Genomic DNA, 16,253 nt, shown 5'->3' with positions numbered 1-16,253 from the left:
GATTTTTGGTTCCACTGAAAGAGCTAAGCAGAAGAAGGGGAAAAGGAATAAGAAAAGTAGGAAAAACAGCAAAGGGGAAAGAAAAAAAGGATGCATATAAGGAAAGACTAAGAGTTTAGCTGAGGAAGGGCTAAGAATAAAGAAACTATTATCAAACTCCATATTTACTAAAGTTTATAAGAATTCAATGGGAAAAAATAACTGAACACCTATAACATATATATATATATGTATGTACATATATAAACTAGAGGTCCGGTGCATGAAATTCATGCACGGGGGGGTCCCTCAGCTCGACCTGTACCCTCTCCAATCCGAGAGCCCTCAGGGCATGTCCTGCTGACCTTAGGCCCGCTCCCTGTGGTTCTCTGCTCGCTGCAGGGCTTGCCTGCTCCACACCAGAGCGATGGGCAAGCAAGCCCTGCTGGGTGCTGCCTGCAGCTGCGCTTGTCTGCTCCCGGGTCGCCGTGGCAACAGCCAAGCAGGCCCTGCTGGGTGCTGCCTGCAGGCCCACTTGCCTGTTGGGGGTCGCCGGCAGCTACCACCAAGCAGGCCCTGCTGTCTGCTGTCAAGCTGCACCGCTGGACCCACCCCCAGGCTCACCCTGAGGTTGCCTGTCCAGCCCTGCCTGGCTCCTCGGCCCCGCAGCAGCTGCGGCCGCTGGGGTCTGGCCCTGCCTCCCTCTTTGGCACTTGAAGCAGCCTCGGTGGCTGCTGACCAGGCCCTTCCCCAGTGCAGTTGCATGGAGGCGGGTCCAGGCACCGCCGCTCCAGACCCGCCAACGCTGATGGGCCGCCGCCGCCCCCGGAGAGACCCCGCCCCCGCAGAGACCCCGCCCGGCGGCGGCGGCGGCGGCAGCGGCGGCGGGTTCTCTCCGGGGACGGCTGCGGCGGCGGCGGCAGGGGCGGGGTCTCTTCGGAGGCGGCCGTGGCGGCGGCGGCTGCAGTGGCGGCGGGGACGGGGTCTCTCCGGGGGCGGCGGTGGCGGCGGCAGCTGCGGTGGGGGCGGGGTCTCTCCGGGGACGGCCGCGGCGGCGGTGGCGGCAGTGGCGGCGGGGGCGGGGTCTCTCCGGAGGCAGTGGGGGCGGCGGCGGCGGCAGCGGCGACGGGGTCTCTCCGGGGACGGCCGCGGCGGCGGCAGCGGTGGCGGAGTCTCTCCGGGGGCGGCGGTGGGGGCGGCGGTGGCAGCTGCGGCAGGGGCGGGGGCGGGGTGTCTCCGGGGACAGCCGTGGCAGCAGTGGCAGCAGCGGTGGCGGGGTCTCTCCGGGGGCGGCGGTGGGGGCGGCGGCGGCAGCTGCGGCGGGGGCGGAGTCTCTCCAGGGGCGGCGGCGGCGGTAGCGGCGGCGGGGGCGCAGTCTCTCCGGGGACGGCGGTGGCGGCGGCGGCGTGTCTCCGGTGGCGGCGGCAGCTGCGGCGGGGGCGGGGTCTCTCCGAGGGCGGCGGCGGCGGGGTCTCTCCAGGGATGGCGGCGGCGGCGGCGGCGTGTCTCCGGTGGCGGCGGCAGCTGCGGCAGCTGCGGCGGGGGCGGGGTCTCTCCGGGGGCGGCGGGGTCTCTCCAGGGACGGCGACGGCGTCTCTCCGGGGGCGGCGGCCGCGGCGGCGGATGCGGCGGCGGCTGCGGCGGTGGGGGCTGGGTCTCTCGGGGGCAGTGGCAGCGGCGCCCGGACCCGCCCCCATCCGCCACCACCACTCGGACCCGAGAACACTGAGGGGTCTCCCCTCAGCAGCGAAGGATCCGGCCATTGAGAGGTGCAGGGGGCGGGACTCGCGAGTCCTGCGCCTCTCAATGGCTGGATAGGCCACCCCGAGTCCCGCCCCCCAGCCTCCCGCTGCCCAATCGTGGGCGTAGCGGAGTGATGTTTATTTGCATATTACTCAATTATTAGATAGGATATGTACACACACACACACACACACACACACACACACCCTCAAAGCTATTCAGGAAAACATCTAATTTATCTGGTCCACAATATCACAAAGAGAACATTTCCAGGAATTACACCATCTGCTACCAACCAGTAATTTGGATTACATTTTACTGAGCTTTTACTCTATTTTTTTAAATCTATATATTTAAATACATTTTTATTGATTTCTGAGAAAAGAGAAGGAGAGAGAAATAGAATCATCAACCAGCTGCCTCCTGCACACCCCCTACCCAGGAATGTGCCTGGGATCGAACCGTGACCTCCTCGTTCACAAGTCAACGCTCACCCACTGAGCCCCGACGACCAGCGCCTTTACTCTACATTAGACAGAACAGAAAGGCTGGCAGAGCAGAGACGTTATAAGAATCTTGAAGGCTTTTACAAACTTTCAGATTCCATGGGAATATTTCCAGGTGACATTAAAACCTATTTCTTTAGTTTAGCACCTAGATCAGATTTTAAAACGTAAACATAGAATAACTCTTCATCCCACGACTGACAGCAAGTCGGAAAACGTACATGTTCTTTAAAGGAAAACTCTAAAAACATACCTTTTATTTTCAGCCAGGCTGGCTCCTTCATCCTTCAGCTGCTTGCTTTTCCTGGCACAGCCTTCCAGGAGACTTTCTTTCCTTCGTTTGGTGGCATGAAGCCCGTTCCCTTCTTCACTCTCAGCTGCGTCCTTTTCATCAGCAGCTTCAGCTTCAAACTGCTGGGAAGTGACCTTTGAGACTTTCTCACCAATTTTCCTCTTCCAGCCGAAGGAAGCCATTCTGGAAAATCACAAAAAACAGCTTTAAATTTCAGACTTGGCCCTTTAAAGAAATATTCCACCTAAGTGAAGAAGGAATAAAGGAATAACAAAATCAGACTATCATAATTTTTTAAATATATATTTTTTTTTATTTCAGAGAGGAAGGGAGAGGGATCAAGAGATAGAAATATCAACGACGAGAGAAAATCACTGACTTGGCTGCCTTCTGCATGTCCTAACTGGGGACCGAGCCCACAACCCAGACAGTGCCCTGACTGGGAATAGAACTGTAACCTCCTGGTTCATGGGTCAATGCTCAACCACTGAGCCACACGGGCTGGGCAACTGTCACCATTTCTTAACTTCCAATTAAACAGTGGTCCTAGGAAATAATCATCAAATAACATCAAGAAAGACAAGTGGACATTATGCAACTCCTGATGGAAGGGACACACCAGCCACAATATATTCTTGACTAAAATTAATCCTAAATCATATCAAGCCTCTAGTTTTAAGAAATATGGGGTCTGGATGAGCATGCAAAATAACATGACAGAGATGCCGACAGCAAAAAAATAAAAATAAAGCTAGTTTTTTCAAGAAATAAACTGCCAGGGGTAAAAGGAGGAGAGAAAGGTGGGAGGTAACTTCTAGATTAAGAGATGAAAAGACATACTAACCAAATAGAATTTGTGGATCTTGTTAGCTCTGGGTTCACACAGGCAATGGGGAGGAAAAAGGGAAAATCAGAACACTGACTTGATATTTGATGATATTAATAAATATCTAGTTATTTTTTAGGTATGATAAATAGTATTATGATTACATTTATTTTTTTAAAAACCTTATCTTTTAGGCATACATAATAAACTATTTCACATGAAATTATAAGATACCTAGGAACTGTTTCAATGTAACCAGTGAGGGTAGGGGTACAGTAGAGGAGAAATACAGATGAAAAGATTGCTGAGTTGATAGTTGATGAAGTTAGGTGATGAGAACATAAAATCCCTTATATTTTTCTCTCTTTTCATGAACGTTTGAAATTTTTCATAATAAAAAGTTTTTGAAAGATTCACTTGGCAAATTCACAGTGGGTGAATCGGAAAGATAACAAATGTTAAGTTGTTTTGTAAATCTGCAATGATATATAAATGTAAGGGATAAGAAAGAATCTACACTAATAAAAAAGAGAAATATGCAAATTGACCATCACTCCACTACGCCCACCAGCCAATCAGGGGGGATATGCAAAACAGAATGCCAAATATGGCGGCTGCCCAGCTGCTCCAGGCACAGAGTGGCCCAGCGGGGCAGAACACCTGCTATAAGAGGTGAGGGGGAGGGAGGGCAAAGAGATCTACAGGAGCAGCACTCCGGCCACAGTGAAGACGAAGATGAAGAAGGCAGACTCCAGCCTGAGTCTGCAGCGAAGACGGCTGGGCAGACTTCAGCCGTAGCGAAGGCCTATGTCCCAGGTGCCGGAGGAAAACTGGTGCTGGAAGCCAAGGGAAGGAAGGCCTATTGCATGAATCTCTTCATGCAACAGGCCTCTAGTAAAAGAATAATTGATGAAACAAAGTTAAAGGAAACCCCAGAAGAATTCAACAAATATTTATTTAGAGAAGGGATTTACTGAGGGATCCAAGAACTCTTTACTAATTACATGGATGTGCTTAAAAGTACTGAGAAACCTCTAAATTTTTTTATATATATTTTTATGTGCCTGTGTGTGTGTGTGTGTGTGTGCATTCTTAAAGGAATCTATGGCCCCAAAGAGATTATGATCAACTTGAGGGATAGGAAAAGCGATGAACCAGAAGTCTTCATAAAACTATCCAAACATGGGCATTGTGGGAATAAAAAATGAAATAGTAAGTTCTAGCAGATACCAAGGTCTTCACATCTGAGGCACACGGCTGATGTAAAGTTAAGTAGTCATTAGAAGGAAAGGGACAGAAAAAGTGAGGCCCTTTATATGGAAGGCCCAAGATACAGGCAGAAATTGAAGGGGTAAGAAAATCGTGTGTTACGTGCCTAAGTTCTTAATGAATGTGAGTCAGTGCCAATAAATTATAGCAAAAAAGAAATGTATAGAATTAGGTTTCAGCTGTGTTTGCAGCGGTTTACAGTTCAATAAATATTGAATGAGTTTAGCAGATTTTTTTTTTAAAGACATGTACAGGTTGATAATGGTGAAACAAATGCTTTCCAAAGGAACAGGGATTTTTTAGAAAAGCCTAGAGAAGCAATGGATTATAAACTATACTAGGGAATTAGGACAATGCCAAGCTCTCTCCCCAGACCTGTTACAATAGGAGATTATGAAATTCCTATGTTTGAAGATGACTACAAGAACTTAGGGGAAGAACCAAGAAAGGGCTGAAAATGGAAGTGTGGTTACTACAGAACAGAAGTCCAAAGGCGCAGAGTGAGGACAACAAGAGAGAGTGGATCATTAGGCAAGTCTCACAAGATACCAGGATAATTCAAGATAAGGAAGAATTCTTGCCCAGGCTGATTTGGCTCAGTGGATAGAGCGTCAGCCTACGGACAAAAGGATCCTGGGTTCAATTCCGGTCAAGGGCACATGCCTGGGTTGTGGGCTCAATCCCCAGTAGGGGGCGTGCAGGAGGCAGCCGATCAATTATTCTCTCATCATCATCGATGTTCCTATCTCTCTCTCCCTCCCTTCCTCTCTGAAATCAATTAAAATATATTAAAAAAAGAAAGAAGTCTTGTGTTTATGACTATCTCTAAAGGTGACTAGAATGAGGATGATTTAGTTTTCCGGTTTCACATTTCCAAATGAAACTTTGTGAGGCACCCTATTAATGGGTGGGAACCTTATTAATACTGATGGATATCTGCTGTGGTTACTAAAGACAAATTACATAATTCATTGGCCAGGTCTGTAGATTATTGGGAGCAGGGTTTAGGGTGGAAGGAAAGGATAAAGGGACAGACCTATATGTATTTTTTAAAAATTAATACTTCAGCCCAGCTGGTGTGGCTCAGTGGTTGAGCATCAACCCATGAACCAAGAGGTCACCAGTTCAATTCCCAGTCAGGGCACGTGCCTGGATTGTGGGCTCGATATCCAGAAGGGGGCATGCAGGAGGCAGCCGACCAATGCTTCTCTCTCATCGATGTTTCTCCCTATCCCTCTCCATTCCTCCCTCTAAAAATCAATTTTAAAAAATATTTTTTTATAGGTCAAGGCCCCAGATGGTGGTTCTCAACCATGAATAAAGAAGCCACACACCTTGCTGGCTCAGGTGTTTCTGCCATTCTCCTCCATAAATCCTTTAAGATCCCAAGAGACCAGAAGCTAGGGAGGTCAGGACACAATGAGGTTTTAGGCGTATAAACAGCCTGACAACCCCCATCAATTGACAAGTTTAGCCTTGAAGAGAGGCACAAGAATACATTCCTCTCAGACAAGAACTAATATGGAATGAAAAGTTTAGGCAAGTTCAGAGGTAGAGGGAAAAGGAAATGACAAATGTCATACCCCCAAGCTTCACATTTTTCAGAGAAATAGGAGGCTGGTCCTCTGCTCCAAGTAAAGGGGAAAGAAATGATCCTGGGACATGAGAACAGAAAAGATCTGGAACATCACTCGGAAGAACAGACACGGCAACAATAAGGGCCGAGTAAAGATGCCCCAGTATCAAGGGTGCACTGAGGTTAAAAAGCGCCAATCTCTTACCAAAAGCATGGTAAGCTTTATATACTCTTCACAATTGTCTGGAGACCACAAGGTAAAGGTAATTACAATACAGGATAAGTGCTAGAAGAGAGTACACAAAGGATGCCAGGATGTCAGAGAAGAAACACTTCCGCTCCGGTGGATTTTGAAGAATAAAAATTAGCCAGGCTGAAAAGAAGGGTGAGTCCCATGATGTACACAACACACTTTCCGCACTGGAGAATGTAACACTCCGACTTGATTCAGGTATCTTCAAGAGTAAGACTGTACTGTTCTTAAGGCTATCTGAACATTCAATTCCAACTTCTCATAAAGAAGGCTTTCTTAAGTCTGTAGTTACATTTTGCACCAGGATTAAAAAAAAAAAAACACGTCATATAGGTACTTCATAATCAAGTGGGTTTCATGCTAAACTCGTGAAACCACACACATATTCATTTTATGCAGAATTATACTTAATGGATGCCGTGAGAATTCTAAACAACGACGTTGTGTTCTGAGTTCTTTTTGCCGGCACAGGAGCCCCCCAGCAGGCACTGGGGTCCCGCGGCCGCCGGACAGTTCCCAGCCCGAGCCGGAGAAGGCCGGTCCTCGCCGGTCTGAGGACGCGACCCCCCCCCCCCTCGCCCCCCAGACCAGAACCCGCCGAGAACACGGTCAGGAAATCAAAACAGAACCCTCCCGCGAACAGGGATGGACTCGGAGGTGAGGCATTCCAGAAACCATTTACCGGAAAACGTCACCGCGAGGCTGAAACCAGCATTAGCGACTTCCCTTCATTTCTCACGATTTAAATGTGAGAAATTCACCAAAGCTGCCCGGCACGTCCCCGCGAGTTCCCAGCCCGCCCTCAGCCGCGGGCACCTGCCCCGGGTCCCGCTCCTCCCGTCGCTCAGGGAAGGTCAAAGCCGCGCACACCGCCCGGCAGGCGAGGGCCGCCCCGGGCGCCGCGGCAGGGGAGGGCCCGACTCCCATGCCCGCCCCTGGACACAGCCTCACCTTCGGAAGCGCCTTTCTCGCCTAAACCACAGACCCACTCGCCTCCTTTTCCTGCTCTTCCTCCGGTTCCCAGCACAGACCAGGGAGCCAGTTACTTGAGCACCACTCCCCCGCTCCCGTGTTTACATTCCGCTTGCCCTTTGCCCACAGGAAGCGGAAATCACCATGCCCGACCTCCGACCTGCCTACTTTTAATACCCAAGGTACGGGGTGGCCGACCCGCGGCTTCGGAAGCGTCCAGAGAAACCTGCAGGGAAGAGACGCTTCTCAAAGCTTTTCTCATCCGCCAATCCTTCCCCATGGACAACAGATCCCAGAAGTCATTGCGGCCGCCCCCCCCCACACTCCTTTACCTTCTGGGATTTGTAGTCCAGCCACCCGAGCTGGGGCGCCCTCTAGCAGCAGGCGGAAGTATCGAGTGCGCAGGCGCCGGCGGGAGGGCGCGGGAAACTGCGGCTGCGCGGCCCAGCGCGGGAGCAGTGAAGCGGGCGAGGCGCGGGAAGAGCGATGTGGGCAGTTTATTGCATAAGGATGTGCCCTGCGTTAGAGGAATGTACACTCTCGCTACGGAGGCCGGCCACACGCAGAGGCCAGAGGCGGACTCACTAAAAAAAGGGTTCAGGGAAGCAGATCGGGGAGCGTCGTGCCTCAGCTGTGGACTTCGGAAGACACAAGTTTGACAAAGGAGGGAAAATGACGGTCTCAACAAAGCTGTGGGTCCGGTCTTGAAAATAAGTGCGGGAAAGTCACACGGGGAAGTGTCTGGGCAGCTGGAAAAGTGAGATTGTCGTCACTGGGGCTGTCCTGTGTGAAGGCAGGCCATTGCTGTGGACCGGGCTTCCTCGCCCAGCGCTGTCACTGGGCGGGGAGAGGGGCTCACCGGGGCGCTGTGCTCACCGGGCGCAGCCCTGGGCGTCCGCCACCAGCTGTGACCACCGAATCGCCTCCAGAAGGCCCAGACACCCCGAAGGCAGGTCGCTCCGCCACCACGGCCCCGTTGAAAGCCACCGATGCCAGCCAGTGCTTCTGCAGGGCGAGCCCCAGGTGGCAGGAGAGGAAGCAGCTGGGAAAACGCCCCCGCGAGTGGAATAGGAAAACGGACAAGAAAATTAAACATTTGGACAACTTACAGCCAGCTTGTGAATCACGCAAGACCTTCTCTTCCCAACCAAGGACACCTGAAAGCAGGTGTTTATACCTCCCGACCCTGACCAGAGAACTTTAAATCACCCTGGCCTGGGACATAGAGAACAAAGACCCAATTAATGCCGTCTGTACCAGCTACCCCAAGGACAGAGGAAGTCAGGGAACAAATAACAAAAACCCCATTAAAGCCGGACAGACCTAAGATAAAAGGAAAACAGACCAAAGAATAACTCCATTATACACTCATTTTGATGCATCATCATATTTAAAACGCACCTGGGAACCTGATGAATATTTTACTGAAACCCTCCGCTAAGATTTTCACCTGCAGGAAAAAAAGGGGTTTGGGGGTGGGGAATAAAAGCCCTCAAGACAAAGACTCAGTGTGGGCTCACTCGCTATAGCACACCCAGGCCCCTTCCAGGGCATGAACTTTTCATTTCTTCCTAAACCCTAGGGGTCCCCACGAGCCTTGCAACCAGGGAGCAGTGGCCAGTGGAAGCTCATTCCAAGCTCACCCCCAGGTGCTGTCTCCAAGGCCCCCTTTTCTCTGACTTCCTAGAGAGCTAACGGCAGCCCCTCATGGCTAGCTTCTTTCCTGTACCCTAATTCCTTCCTTGCCTCACTGTTCCCAGCTTTAATAAATGTTCTCTCAAACCCACCTGGACTTATGCCGTGAAATCTTCCCTCTAGAGTTGAGACAAAAGTTAATGTTTGTTCAAGCATTGTAATTATATTTAGGTACATTGTTTTTAAAAGGAAGGTGCAGATGGTCAGCTATAAAAGTGGGTTTTTCCCCCATTTCGTTTTCCCAGAGGCTATAAAAAAGTTAAGCACATTGTAAAAGATGAAAAATGATGGGTTTTTATTCATTTCTAAATCAAAGCATTTTAAATTTTATACTTAAATATACTCCATTCAAAACAAATATGAACGTATCTCAGAATATCGCACCATGAGATTGATTTCTACCGTACTACCATTATGTTGTGTGTGGAATTTCATTCATCTGACCAGAACTCACAATGAAAAAGAGACTTCTACTGTGGATGTGGGCAATCGGAGTTTAAGGGGAAAAGATTTAAACACACACATTTTTCTTTCATTCCAAAGGTGCCAGTCAGAGCAGAGATGCCTCGAGTTCTACGCATAGCCACAGTCCAGCAAGCAGGTATTCAATGTGAATGGTATTACTACAAGGTCAAAAAGGGTGGGGCAGAGGTATGAGAGGGCAGGACTTTTTGTATAAAATCATTTAAAACTCCAAAAAAAAAACAAACTATAAAAGCATCTCAAGAGAATATATAATCAAAGTAAAAGCAATGAATTTTATTTCAGTGAAATTATTTTAAATTAGATATGATATATTAAGCTCCCATATCCCCCAACGTGGTAGAAAAGTTCCTCTCGGTGAGAAATCATTTATTTTAATGGCAAAATTTTTACATATCAGTAAAATCTGTTATATTTAAAACTATGTATATAGTACATTTCTGGCAAAAAACCTTATACATCTTTCAGTTGTCAAAACAAAGTAAAAATATGGTTGCATAAAATCACAAAAAAATATAAATTGCTGAAAAGATAAAAAAAGATTAAAAATAATTTGCATTGACTCCTTTACATCTTCAATTAGTAAGAATTTGCAAACTACAATAAATTCGTGAAAATTCTGATGCAACCTTTACATACTCAACGAAAAGCTGTCACTTCAAATATCCCAAGCTTAAAAAAGAACTTACTGCAATAGTCTATGCATTTATCATACTATTTGTACAAGTGCAATATTTAAATATCTTCAAAATAAAAACTCAGTAACTAAAAGGAATCACAATAACTTAAAAAGAAGCAATGTTTACAAAAGTAACAATTTTTAGAAGGTCCTATTTAATTGGTTCCTCCTTTTGCCTCCCCGCCCCCCATGCCCCATAACAGCTTACAGAGACATTACAGCAATGTCTTAATTCTATATACAACTGTGTACTTTAAAAATACAGTCTCTGTTCTTAACATCAGGAACAATGCTGCATTTAGAGAGCCTACAGAATTCAGTATCTTCTAAACAGAGGGCCACGTACAATTTAAAATACAGTTTTTATACCTAAATGGAACTCCTACTTTTTTATACAGCTTTCAGACTCTAAATGGAATAGAACAAGCCCTGGACAAAAAGAAGCCAAGATTTTTCTTTTGGATTCAGTGCATGTTTCTAGGGGTGCTGGAGGCAAATCAACAACTACAGTTCTATGCAAGCTATCATGACATCTGAGTACGTTACTATCCAATTACACAGGGGCTCACTGTATTTGCAAAAAAAAACCACACGCACCAAACAAACAAACCCTACATTAACAGTCTTAAACGAGAAAAAAAAAAGAGCTTTTACAATGGAAAAATGATTAACAGGAAAAAATATCCATTTCTTGAAGTTAAAATTGTATAAGGCGAATATGGGTAATACTTCTATTTTTTTATTAGCATACACATGATAGCAATTTTATCTGAGGTGACTTTAAATCTTCATTTATACCTGTTTTGTAACGCTATTGCTAAGAGCAAGAAAAAGACTATAAATCAGAAATCTTAGGAAGATTAAGCATCTTTAGGTGGTTCCCATAATACTACCTTTTAAAAAGTAATTTAAAATTCAAAACAAATGTGACCATTTAGAACTATCCAATTATTTCCGTATTTTACTGAAATAGTGTTATACCTAACTAAGAGGACATTACCAAATGCAATGTGTAAACTTTAATTGGATCTGGTTTGAAATAACCAGCTATTAAAGAAATCTGGAGGACAACTGGGAAAATCTAAATATGCATGATTAAATGACATTAGGGAATTATTTTTATAACAGGATTATGGTTTTTAGGGACAATATTATTTTTTTTTAATAATTATTTTTAGAACATGCTTGACGTGTTGAGGGGTAATGAGTAGGTCTGCAACATCCAAATGGTCCAGGGAAGAGCATATCATATATACAAAAATATATGTATAACTATATCCATATACACAAGTATAAAGCAAATATGGCAACAGGTTAACAAGTGTTGAATCCAAGTGGTAGACACACATGTATAAATGTTTATAATGAAATCTGGAAGCAAAAGTCACATCTGAACCTTTAAATAGTTTATAAGAGGTGTTTTTTCTGTGCAGTGAATTGATTTAAAAGATGTATGATCGGACAACAAGAAGTGTTTGCATACATTCAATACTGACAGGAGGAGCAAAGGAACAGGTAAGATTGGCAAAAACAACATGATGTATTCACAGTACAGGCAACTCGGCTCTTGCAACAAAAAGAGCAATGTATGTACAGAATATAGGGACAAATTGTTAAGATTAAACTCAATGCCTAGAAATCTAAATGTTGGTTCTGTATGTATTTTTGGACTTAACCAAACTAAAGAGAAAACTTGCATGTGTCTAATCTTTGATGTTACTCACCATACACTATAGAATATTAAGGGGGGGATATGGACGAGTCCTCCATGCTGTCCCTACTGCTGGAAGATACTTGCTACCTAAGAAGTTAAGGAGCCCAGAAAACAAAATCACCCATAAAGTTCTCTGGGGATTCTAGGCAAATATTTATTGAATAAATTTATGAAGCAAATATATAACACAACATGTAATAACAAATGAAGGCCTTTATGGTAAATTAATATTCTACAAAGCCCTGTGTACACTAAATATAAAAGAGCCAAAAATCAAGTGAGCCTGAGAGACCTATAATTCATTGTGTATATTTTATGATGCTATATGCCTACTAAACAGTGAACAAAATTACCTTAATTCATTTTTGCACATTAGGCTTTTAACTAAACCAGGTTCCAATCCCTGTGCAAAATGCATTCCAAAAGGCTAATCCTCAGTTATAATTATGTATAACTTGATTATAAATGGAAGCATTTGGCTATAATTTAATATGCATGCTTATTGCTATCAGAGAAATAAGCAAAGTTTTAGGTTTATTGTGCAAGAATTTTAATTAAATTCGCACACATCTCAAAAAATTCTATTGTGTGACTTCCAGGTCTTGGAGTTAAGTCAACAGGAGAAGAGTCCAGTGAGGTCACAGATGAGGTAAGAGAGGCTTCTGCGCATTTTCCTGGAGCCTCCGCGTCCGAATCACTCCTTTGGCAAGACCGGTAGTTGCTAACGGATCCCGATCTCTGCGGTGTCGCAGTCCCTGATTTGGCTTCAGTGATTTCATCTGGGTAAAATACAGTCCAACTTATTATAACCCGTTACACACCCCACATTTCAATAGTATTTCGTTTTCTTTTTCGAGTGCAATCACTGACCAGCTATCAAGAGCATGTCTTATTTTGAATCCTTTCTCAAACAGAAGCAAAGCATCGGTATTAAATCACTCACCTTTCCTACACAGAGCATGCATTCTCCTGATGGCTCATCAAGATTGGGTACAAAATAAATAAACAAATGAATAAGTAAGTAAGTAAGTAAGTAAATGATAAATAAGTAAGTAAATAAATAAATAAAATGAAAGGAAAAAAAAAAAGATTGGGTACAGTATGTAGCTACTCATCAATCTTGCAATCCAAGATTAAGAGCCCAATAAACTAGTAACTTGAGGCTTAATATCATTCCTTAGCAATAAAACTTAATCCCTCCATAATGAAATCACAGAATAAATGTACTTTTGGAAGATATCTCATCCCGCTCCTTGTTTCATCAAGATGAAAACAAACCCCCAAAAGTGAACTGACTTGCCACTGGTAACCAATGAACAGGGAAGTAAATCTAGAATCCAAGTCTCCTAACTCTCATCTCAGTGTTTCTCACTCACCCATTTTCTCTTCATATTTAGTCTAAGATCTCATAAAGCAGGAAAAAAACCGAAGTTGGGAACAATACAAAAACAATAAATGATCATTGCATTGGTAAACCCAGGTGCAAAAGTTGAGAATTTGATCCTAAAACAGTGAAAAAAGTAAAAATATCTCTGACTGGTTTATTATGTGTTAACAGATAAGCACTCTTTGGACATAAAATAAGCAGAAAAGTTTGGACAGCATATCACAGCTCAAAACTGTGTCTTTCTGACAAGATACTATCTTTGAGTGTTTAAAGACAAAGGAATTCAGAGGTGAGTCGTCTCACCTATTTCATACAATCTTAGATGAAGAAAAATATCAACACATCGTAACTCAATTGATTTGGCCAATAAAGAATTGCCATAGCCGAAACCGGTTTGGCTCAGTGGATAGAGCGTCGGCCGGCGGACTCAAGGGTCCCGGGTTCGATTTCGGTCGGGGGCATGTACCTTGGTTGCGGGCACATCCCCAGTAGGGGGTGTGCAAGAGGCAGCTGATCGATGTTTCTCTCTCATCGATATTTCTAGCTCTCTATCCCTCTCTCTTCCTCTCTGTAAAAAATCAATAAAATATATATTAAAAAAATAAATAAATAAAAGTATGGAAATACTAATGAAAATATTATTTAAAAAAATCAATAAAACATAAAAAAAAAAAGAATTGCCATAAACATTTACCTCATTATAGGCTTTGTTTATGAGAGAATTTTTATATATACAGCTATACCCTTTTATAATGATGGAGTAGAGAAAGAATATTTACCTGAATTATGAGTCAAATGTGTTCCAATAGGTTTTTTAATAGATAAGGTAAATTGGTTTTAATAGCATATACACTTGGGAAATCTGAGTTAATGTAAATTTCAAACAACGTCAAGATTATTGTACATTTACTATAGTATTATAGTCTATCATAGATATACCTTGGCATTTAAGACATTTTTTCCCATTTAAAAATAAAACCAACAACAAAAACCAAGTATCTGCTTTCAGCAATTAATTTTCTTCAAGTTAACTAATCTAAATATTTGAGAAGGAGATACCCTGGCAAACCATACATAATGGTAATCAGAGATGTATTTTCTAAGTAGAGATTTTCATTTTCAAACTATTAAAACAGTAAAACAATATTCAACATAATTAATGTTTCTTTAATAAAATTCAAGAAGGTACTTTAAGATCTTACAAAGCAACAGGGTCATTAATTTAATGACCAATTAAAAGACCTAATTTAAAATTCTAAATATTTCAGTGATTTGATCATCAGGTTGTCTATGATTGTTTATAATAGTTGGTTACTAGAAATGTTCACCAGTCTAGGTACAAGGTTAATGTCACTGTTAGCTAACTATGATAGTTACCATGGACATAAAATGCTTTAGTTTCAGGAATCCTTCTACAGTGCACTTTACACAAAAGTGATCTATTATTTAAGCACACTTATTGAAAGGTAAATAGTACTGGAAACATGCAACTCTCACAAAAATGACAAAAGATGGGTATCTCTGATTATGTCTGTAGTGTCAAGCTTTCAGGAAAAGGCTGGTTCCGAGGAGAAAAATAACCAGAAATCCCTACAAAACATTTCTCAAGGGCCCCGCAAGAAACCTGACCCAGCAAAGAGTTCCTTGTCCTCTGGAGCTACTCATCACATCTACTTACAGTGCCTTGTCACTCAACTCTAAAATCTACTCACTATTGCCTAATCCTCAAATGAAAAGTAAAGATTTTATTAAGTATCAGTTAAGAAATTATTTAATAAAAACTTACAGAAAAGTCAACAATTATCCTATATAATAAAAGCATAATATGCAAATCGACCAATCAGCAGAATGACCGGTTGCTATGGCGTGCACTGACCACCAGGGGGCAGACACTGAATTCAGGAGCTGCCCCCTGGTGGTCAGTGCGCTCCCACAGGGGGAGCACAGCTCAGCCAGAAGCTGGGCTCACAGCTGGCGAGTGCAGTGGTGGTAAGGAGCAAGGGGTCCTGGACTGCAAGAGCCCTGGATTGAGAGAGGGATGTTTGACTGCCAGCTTAGGCCTGATCCCCCTGGGGGTACATCCAGCAGGTGGACATCCCCTGAGGGGTCCTGGACTGTGAGAGGGTGTAGTCTGGACTGAAGGACACCCCCCAGTGCATGAATCTCATGCACCGGACCTCTAGTTTCTAAATAAAACATTTATCTTACCAGAATGAACCACTTCAAAAAACAGAAATGTGGCAGAAACTATTGCTTTAGGATCAGACTGCATCTGGCTTTAAGAATTCTACAACATAGCCCTAACCAGTTTAGCTCAGTGGATAGAGCGTTGGCCTGCGAACTGAGGGGTCCCAGGTTCGATTCCAGTCAAGGGCATGTACCTTTGTTGCGGTCACATGCCCAGTAGGGGTTGTGCAGGAGGCAGCTGGTGGGTGTTTCTCTCTCATTGATGTTTCTAACTCTCTATCCCTCTCCCATCCTCTCCATAAAATATATATAAAAATATATTTTAAAAAAAGAATTAATTCTACAACATAATCTTAAAAGGACAATATAGTCTAAGACTACAAGAATACCAAGATTTACAAATGTTGACATGACAAAAGCACAAAATCTGATATTATTACTTTTTTTTTTTTCTATTGAGTTACCAGGAACAATTCAAGAAGCTTCAAAAGAATCAAAGACAAAAAAGCCAAGTTAAGTAATAGGTCTAATATGTCATCTATAGTGTTTTAGGATGTACATACCATCAATACTTCGGAAATCCAATAAATATGTTCTACTATCCACTTGGTATAACTGTAGACTCATTTTGGAGTATGTACTTGTCACAGGATTCTTCCTTCGAACGCGCAAATAATATGGGTTCACAACCT

The 16,253-nt window shown here is 44.0% G+C and overlaps 2 protein-coding genes across 9 annotated transcripts in view; both read right to left on the bottom strand.

Annotated features, from left to right (window-relative positions):
• TTC33 (tetratricopeptide repeat domain 33) overlaps window positions 1-9,142 on the bottom strand; it is a 31,391-nt gene extending 22,249 nt beyond the window's left edge. The window contains exons 1-4 of one of the 7 annotated variants that reach the window (XM_079782654.1): window positions 7,585-7,730; window positions 3,365-3,392; window positions 2,482-2,703; window positions 468-1,614 (exon numbers count right to left, since the gene is read on the bottom strand). In XM_079782654.1, the coding sequence (XP_079638780.1) occupies window positions 600-1,614; window positions 2,482-2,702 (1,236 nt within the window). In that variant the 5' untranslated portion in view covers window position 2,703; window positions 3,365-3,392; window positions 7,585-7,730 and the 3' untranslated portion in view covers window positions 468-599. The other 6 variants (XM_079782655.1, XM_079782656.1, XM_079782652.1 and 3 more) reach the window with 6 other exon arrangements.
• A 557-nt stretch (window positions 9,143-9,699) lies between these two features.
• Window positions 9,700-16,253, bottom strand: part of PRKAA1 (protein kinase AMP-activated catalytic subunit alpha 1) — a 30,537-nt gene continuing 23,983 nt past the window's right edge. For both annotated transcript variants that reach the window (XM_079787781.1, XM_079787782.1), the window contains 2 exons: window positions 16,125-16,251; window positions 9,700-12,766 (listed from right to left, as the gene is read on the bottom strand). In XM_079787781.1, the coding sequence (XP_079643907.1) occupies window positions 12,522-12,766; window positions 16,125-16,251 (372 nt within the window). In that variant the 3' untranslated portion in view covers window positions 9,700-12,521. The remainder of the gene's footprint in view (window positions 12,767-16,124; window positions 16,252-16,253) is intronic.

Source organism: Cnephaeus nilssonii (genome assembly GCF_951640355.1).
Source record: "Cnephaeus nilssonii genome assembly, chromosome: 2".
Taxonomy (NCBI): Eukaryota; Metazoa; Chordata; class Mammalia; order Chiroptera; family Vespertilionidae; genus Cnephaeus; species Cnephaeus nilssonii.
The sequence above is the reverse complement of the archived record's forward strand: the minus strand, read 5'-3'. Positions and strand labels throughout refer to the sequence as shown.